The following is an 8472-nucleotide window of genomic DNA, read 5'->3' on the forward strand; positions in this document are numbered from 1 at the left end:
CAATACCAGTGCGGCCCGATCCATCCAGAAAGTGTTTAGTTAAGGGAATGTTGTTTGTGGGGATGCATGTGTTGTTGCCCGTCCTTCCAACAAAAATGTATTTGCGTTAAGGAAGCGCGGTGTTAATTTAAATTGTGGACTCCGTCTGAATCAGATTCAAAAGCATAATTTCAATTCGAATTATTTTTCTAAATTAACGAAAATTCTTTGAATTCTTTGATCAAGCAACAATTTTTTGTATGCTTAATTTTTAATCTTTTATACTTTGTTAATATTCAGATACAATTGAGTAAATATTCTCTATTTTTTGCCCTGTGACTTTTATCATATTATCATCCTTTGTCAATATTTGCAATGTTCTTGATCTTTAACTATTTGGTGTAATTCATGTTGCGATGCCAATGAATTTTTATAATGATTGATGCACTTAGAAACATTTCCCAATACTTTATAAATTCCGACTAACACTTAGTTAATCATTCGTAGCTTAGCAGTACTTTACTTTGCCTTTCAAAGGTTCTGCTCAAACCTATTTTTGAAATTTTTTCTAAGTGTTTGTCTATTCTATCCAAACAACGCAATGAGAACTTGCGCCATCTCTAAATTTGGGTGGTTAGGGAAGGTCTAAGCAGATTGAGATCAGATGATGCGGTCACTAAGCAAAAATGCGTTCATTTATTCATTCAGAAAAAAAAAACATTTTCATATAAACTTCAATGTCAGCGCAATGGGAAAAACTCAAAAAACATTCCCAACCTGAATAAGAGTTTAGTTGTGTGAAAGGAACCTGCTCGTAGTTGGATGTTCGCATGACAAATACGTGCGAGCAAGCCAAAATGAAGGTTAGGTTTCAAGAACAACGCAATATAAAAGAAAAAATGCAAAAGAAAATAAAAGAATTGCAAGAGACAACTCCTTTGAAATTCCTTAGTTTAAAGTTGAAATTGGTACACAACACGTAGTTGGATGCTCTCCGATGACACCGTGGGAACAAGCCAAAATGAAGAGAGTGTAACCAGATGACCAATAGTCTCTAATAAATGAGCAAAGTTTGACCACTGCATTAGGACGCCATCATTTATTTTCGATAAAGAAAGTAAACATTCTTTTAAAACTGAAAAAGCAATTTTTGAGCAGAAATTTGTAGGATAGAAAGAATATAAGAAGGTATGACCATTAGCAAGAGATAGAGGAAATTGCATGTAAGTTACTGTGCTAAAGTGGAGCATTTCGGGTAAACCCAATGATCGCAAAATTTAGGATAGGAACTGATCATTGTTTGCCTTAGAAGAAGAATATGCTTTTAAGGACAAGCATATATCTAAATATGCATTTCAGAGCTTCAATGCTTGAGCTGTCCTAACAATCCCCACAAGGGCTCATTGATTCTCACGACGTAGAGACCACTATGGCTATGCTTCTTGGCCAAAACGTCGTTCAGACTTGCCAAGATATAAGTTTCGCGGCCTTTCTCGTTCACATCCGTGTCCATTTCTCATAAGCCTCCCGAAAATTTTTGAGCGGCGGTCTGAGTTGGAATTAGGAGACACCTTCTCCATAAGACGGAACCTCAGTTCAATCGATTGATTAGAATGATATTAATCATGTTTTTCCCAACAAGCGTAGTTTTGCCAGTTATTTGTCAAGCACTTGAATAGAGCTAATGTAGCTGTACCATTTTAATGTTGCTGAAAAACATGAACAATTTTAATAAGACTATGCAAATACTTTTAATAACAAGATTTTGAGTTAGAAAAAATAAGTTCTTAATGTACCTTTAAGTGAAATGACATTTGATTTCACGATGCCCCAGCCCGAAGGCAGGATAAAAGTCCACGGGTGGGGTGATCAAGTGCCCTTCACTTGGATGAGACATTCTCAACCATTAGACATGAAACAACTCTTGTAATGACTCGTAACAGTCACCATTTTCAAAGTGCCAAAACTGTTAAACTTTAACAATTTTTGCAATAAGTCGTAACCCTCGTTTAAGCCTAGAGTCCCGCCCCTAGTGTATGGAGATATATGCTTGTCCTCAAGCATATCTTCTTCTAAGGCAAAAATGATCAGTTCCTATCCTAAATTTTGCGTCGATTGGTTACTCCGAATGCTCCACTTAGGCACAGTACTTACAATGCAATTTCCTTCTATCTTGCTAATTCATACCTTCTTTATTCTTCTATCCTACAAATTTCTGCTCAAAAATGCTTTTCAGTTTTAAAAAGAATGTTTACCTCTTCTTTATCAAAATAAAATGATGCGTCCGTATGCAGTGGTCAAACTTTGCGTCATTTATTAGAGACTATTGGTCATGGTTACACTCTTCATTTTGGCTTGTTCCCACGTGTGTCATGCGAGCATCCAACTACGGTTGTGTACCAATTTCAACTTTAACTAAGGAATTTCAAAGGAGTTGTCTCTTGCATTCTTTTATTTTCTTTTGCATTTTTCTCTTTTCATATTGCGTTGTTCTTGGAAACCTACCTTCATTTTGGCTTGCTCGCACGTATGTCATGCGAACATCCAACTACGAGCAGGTTCCTTTCACAACTAACTCTTATCAGGTTGGGAATGTTTTTGAGTTTTCCCTTGCGCTGACATTGAAGTTTATATGAAAATGTTTTTTTTTTCTGAAAATGAAAAATGAACGCATTTTTCTTAGTGACCGCATCATCTTGATCTCATCTGCTTAGACCTTCCCTACCCCCAAATTTAGAGATGCGCAAGGTTCTCATTGCGTTGTTTGGATAGAATAGACAAACACTTAGAAAAAATTTCAAAAATAAGGTTTGAGCAGAACTTTGAAAGGCAAAAGGTAAAGTACTGCTAAGCTACGAATTAACTAAGTGTTAGTCGGAATTTATAAAGTATGGGAAATGTTTCTAAGTGCATGCATCTTAAAAATCATGGCATCGCAATGAATTACACAAAAGTAAAAGATCAAGAACATTGCAAATATTGACAAAGGATGATTATGAAAAAAGTCACAGGCAAAAATAGGAGAATATTTACTCAATTGTATTGAATATTAACAAAGTATACAAAGAATTAAAAATTAAAGCAATACAAAAATTGTTGCTTATACAAAGAATCAAAGAATTTCGTTAATTTAGAAAAATAATGAATTGAAATTATCTTTTGAATCTGATTCAGACGGGTCCACAATTTAAAATTAACACCGCGCTTCCCTTAACGCAAATACATTTTTGTTGAGGACGGGCAACAACACATGCATCCCCACAACACATCCCTTAACTAAACACATTTCTGGAGGATCGGGCGCACGGTATTGCTACCAGCGCAACACTACCTCAACATAGTGTATTTTACTAAGGATGGGTAAAGGACACACGCGCGCGCAACACACCTCAACGCAATGTAGTTGAGTGTAATGGACGCAAGGTGTCTCTTGTTAACACACAATGCACCCATCAACGCGTTCCATACTAGTTTTTAATTTTCTTTTTAATTCATCAACAACACAAAGTCGAAAAGACTTTGCAGTGTTTACTGTTTCATCCAATCATTCACAAAAATTAAAGAACAGTGCTACTAATGCATACAAATTAAAGGAATTAAACATGACATGAAAACTTAAATTGAAGAGACTTACAGAAAGCATTAAAGGCTAATTCTAAAAAGCAGTAAATACGTAATTTAGAAAGTAGTAAAAGAAAAACTATAAAGAAAGCAAGTAAACATAGATAGGGATGCTAACTGAAAGAAGTTCTCAGAATTACCGTAATCACTTCCCTCGCAAGCGGTTTAATCCTGCTTGCCTAAGTCAATGGTATCCATGCATCGCTCGAAGTCACCTCTGTAGTAAGGCTTAATCCGTTGACCATTTGACTTTAAACGCGTTTTACCATCTAAAGTTGTTAGCTTCCACTGCGTCGTGAGGAAAGATATATCTGATTCGGAATGGCCCAGACCAGCTTGAGACATTCAACCTTTCCTGGAACAATCACCAACATGAGCGTTAAATAATAATACCTATTGACCTTCCAGTGAATGTCCGATCGTTTATGCGGTCGTCATGCCACTTCTTGGTTTTCTTCTTTATGAGATCTTGACATTTTTCATAGGCGTCCCTTCGTCATCTCGACCAGCTGATTCAGGTTGCAGCTTCCAGACTTTCCCCACATTGCTAAATCAAACTTTAGCTTCTTGATACCCCACATCGGCTTATGTTTCCAACTCGAGTTGGTAGGATGACAAGCATTTCCAAAACCAGGGGCATACGATGGACATGCCAATTGTGTTTTATAGTCAGTCCTATATGCCCACAGTGCTCAATCAATCTTGTGGGCCAAATCTTTCCTAGAAGTATTGACTACCTTCTTCCAAGATAGTTTTGCTTTCTACTTGCCATTAGTCTGTGGGTGATAAGCAGTCGCAACTCTATGGCTGATGTTAAATTTAGTCAACAAGTTGGTGATTATTGCGGTTGATTGAAAGTTGAGAGCCCTCATTGCTTGATTAAGGGCCCGTGGCCGTACCATTATCGAGCAAAAATATTCTTCTTAAGAAACTTCGCCACTGTGGCCGCATCGTTCTTGGCACATGCGATTGCCTCAACCCATTTTGATATATAATCAACTGCTACCAGTATATAATGATGACCTTCTGATTGTGGAAATGGGCCCATGAAGTCAATTCCCCAAACATCAAATAATTCAACCTCAAAGTTGATGTCAATGGAATTTCATTCCTTTTAGACATATTCCCCATTCTCTGGCATCTGTCGCATTGCATAACGTGGGCATGGGCATCCTTAAATAGTGTTGGCCAGAAATAGCCACACTGCAAGACCTTTGCGGCAGTCCGCTGCCCCCCAAAGTATCCTCCGTTAGGGGATTCATGACACTTCTCTAGAATGTGCTTAACTTCATGTTCGGGAACGCATCGATGTAATATGTGATTAGGACCAAGTCGATATAGGAATGGATCGTCCCAGAAATAAAATTCGGCATCATGCCATAGCTTCTTCTGCTGCTGGTAAGTATAATCATGTGGTATTTGATCACAAACGATGAAATTCACAATGTCCGCATACTAAGGAACATTAATGTCTACTGACATCAGCAGCTCATTGGGGAATCTTTCTTCAATATCTTTTTCTTTCCCTTGAACCTCACAATTCTTCAGTCTTGACAAATGATCAGCGACTTGGTTCTCGGTGCCCTTCCGGTCCTTGATTTCGAGGTCAAACTCTTGCAGGAGCAACACCCACCGTATAAGCCTTTGTTTTGCATCCTTCTTTGTCATCAAGTATTTGATTGCAAAGTGACCCGTTTACACCTCAACATTTGTTCCAATTAAGTACTGTCGGAATTTCTCCAGTGCAAATACCATTGCGAGCATTTCCTTCTCTGTGGTTGTATAGTTCTTTTGCGCTTCATTCAATGTTTTACTTGCATAATAAATAGGATGCAATACCTTGTCCTTGCACTAACTTAATACTGCACACACAGCATATCTTCTCGCATCACACATCAACACAAACGGTTGCGTCCAGTCTGGCACAACCAGAATGGGTGCGGTGATGAGTGCATCTTTCAATGTGTTGAATGCTTTGGTGCATGCATCATCAAAATTATATTCTCGATCAGCTTCAAGGAGTGCACTTAAGCGCCTTGCGATCTGGGAGAAATTACGAATAAATCTTCTATAAAACCCAGCGTGTCTCAGAAATCTCCCAAGTGTTTTCATGTTCACTGGTGGGGGTAGCTTGGAAATTGCGTCGATTTTCGCCTGATCAACTTCCAATCCTACATTCGAGATTTTATGACCCAGAAAAATTCCTTCTTCCACCATAAAGTGGCATTTTTCCCAGTTCAGAACAAGATTTGTTGCCACGCATCTCTTCAAGACCTTTTCCAGGTTAGATAACTAGAAGTCATAATTATTACCGAAAACTGAAAAATCGTCCATGAATACTTCGACTGACTCCTTCAAGTAATCTGAGAATATCACCATCATGCATCGTTAGAAAGTGCCTGGCGCATTACAGAGTCCAAATGGCATGCGTCGGAATGCAGATGTACCAAATGGGCACGTGAAGGTTGTCTTGTCTTGATCCTCCGACGCAATTGTTATTTGGTTGTACCCTAAATAGCCATCAAGAAAATAGAAGAATTCATTCCCAACAAGTCTATCTAACATCTAATCAATGATCGGGAGTGGCATGTGGTCCTTTTTAATGGCCAAATTTAACTTGCGATAATCCATACAAATTCTCCACCCTGTTGTAGTTCTTTTGGGAATTAATTCATTCTTGTCGTTTGTGATGACTGTCATCCCCCCTTTCTTTGGAACACATTGCACTGGGCTCACCTAGCTGCTATCAGATATCGGGTAGATGACTCCTGCGTCCAGCCACTTCACTATTTTCTTTTTCAGGATCTCCCTCATCGCAGGGTTTAAACGTCGTTGCCTTTCTACCGATCCTATCTTTCCTTCTTCCAGACGAATCTCATGCATGCAATACGAGGAGCTGATTCCTCGAATGTCTGTCAAGGTCCATCCTAAAGCCTTTTCATTATTTCTCAAGATCTATAGAAGTGCGTCTTCTTTCTCCTTACTCAGCGAGGCAGAAATGATAACCGTAATGTGTTGTTACTTCCTAAGTAAGCATACTTGAGGTGCACAGGCAATGGCTTTAACTCTAGCATAGGTGGTTCTTCCAAAGATGGCTTGATGGGTTGTGAAGTTCGTTCAGATAACTTAAGTGGTTCAAAGTTTGATTCAACATAAAATGTGGCGCAATCCTTATCCAACATTGCGCTTATTCCAAAATCTTCTTTCTCCAGCTCTTCTAGGGCTCGTGCCAAGCTTCTTACCGCAATTCTTCAATATACTGGAAATTCTCCATATCATTTGGGTACTTCAACGCATTAAAAAACGTTGAACTTTACTTCCTGATCGTCGACCTTGATGGTCAGTTCTCCTTTTTGCACATCTATCAGTGCTCGCCCTGTTGCTAGGAATGGGTGACCCAAGATGATAGGTACTTCTCTGTCAGATTCGTAATCAAATATAACAAAGTCCACCGGGAATATAAACTTGTCCACTTGCACGAGTACATCCTCTATCTTACCCTCATAATGCGTTATCGATCTATCGGCCAACTGTAGTGTGATCGTTGTTGGTCTTGCATTGCCGATATCCAACTTCTTAACGATCGACAAGGACATTAGATTTATGCTCACCCCTAAATCACACAACGCGTTTCCAACCATCTTACCTCCTATTCTACAAGGCAATGTAAAACTCCCAGGATCCTTCATTTTGGTGGGGATATTGTTTTGAAACAGTGCGCTGTATTCATATGTTAGCGCAACTGTTTCATTTTCCCCGATCTTTCTTTTATTAGTAAGAATATCCTTGAGAAATTTAACATAGCTCGACATCTGTTCCAGAGCTTCTATTAGGGGAATATTGATGTGTAGCTTTTGGAGAACGTCCAAGAACCTCTGGAATTACTTACTATCGTCTTTCTTCTTCAACCAGGACGGGAAAGGTGGAGGATCCCGCCGTACTTCTTGTTGAATTGGCTGCTTGTTAAGGTCTTATCTTTGCTGCATTTCATTATCTGGAGGTTGCGTTAATTTAGAATTCAAGTCTTGAGGAGCTTCATCTTTTGTAGGTAGGTTGATTTGAAGGAAAGTGGTCAGAAGTAAGAAGAGTAAAAAAGTGTCGATGTGCAACTGATACAATGAGCACGACTAGTCGCATAATGACCATGATGACCTCCTCTCTTCAGACGATGGCTAATCAATAGAAGAAATTCACTCTCAAGGATCAGCCGTCAAGTTAATGCATTAAACCACGTGGCCGTTTAATGATATTGCGTTCAATGTGGGGAGAGACATCCTACAGTAATCTGCCCAGTGAACAACAGGCCATATACTTCTAGTCCATAGATTGAGTCTACTTGGCAACATCTACAACTGGTTTTGTGGGATCACCCCAACTGTAAAAGTTGGGGCGTGAAATCACAACCAGGGGGACCTTAGTTTCATCATAACAGTATCCAAGGGATCGAGGCAACTCTTAAAATAACATTCATATATAAAGAAATGTAAGCCCAGGTACTCTCCAAGTAACCACCCTATGACCAATTGTTCTATATAAGATACCTCTTGCAAAGTACCTTCGCTCTCTAGGAGACTTCACTGAAGCATGTGATATAAAAAACGAGGCCCAATTAGACACACAAGCTGATTCCCCTTAGAGTTTGGCCAAAGAGCAGATTGATATAGCCTGCAATTGAGTTGAAAAATAAAGCGCCCTGGTACGTTGCGTGCATGTTCAGGAGCATCAGGGGTCACGAGGTAAAGGAGCAATTTCACGCAATGACCATTGAGGGATTGTTAACAAAACCCCTGTCGCTACTGAGTAAGAATAAAACATAAGCCAGTAGAAATAAATCAATCAATCACTACTAAAAAATAACCAGTTTAAAAGTTT

General features: G+C 39.0%; 1 protein-coding gene across 1 annotated transcript; it reads right to left on the minus strand.

The window, feature by feature from the left end:
* Positions 1-6896: 6896 nt before the first annotated feature.
* LOC120090585 lies at positions 6897-7241 on the minus strand. The gene has a single exon (XM_039048313.1). The coding sequence runs from the start codon at positions 7239-7241 to the stop codon at positions 6897-6899; it is 345 nt and encodes a 114-aa protein (XP_038904241.1).
* Positions 7242-8472: the final 1231 nt, after the last annotated feature.

Source organism: Benincasa hispida, chromosome 11 (genome assembly GCF_009727055.1).
Source record: "Benincasa hispida cultivar B227 chromosome 11, ASM972705v1, whole genome shotgun sequence".
Classification (NCBI taxonomy): Eukaryota; Viridiplantae; Streptophyta; class Magnoliopsida; order Cucurbitales; family Cucurbitaceae; genus Benincasa; species Benincasa hispida.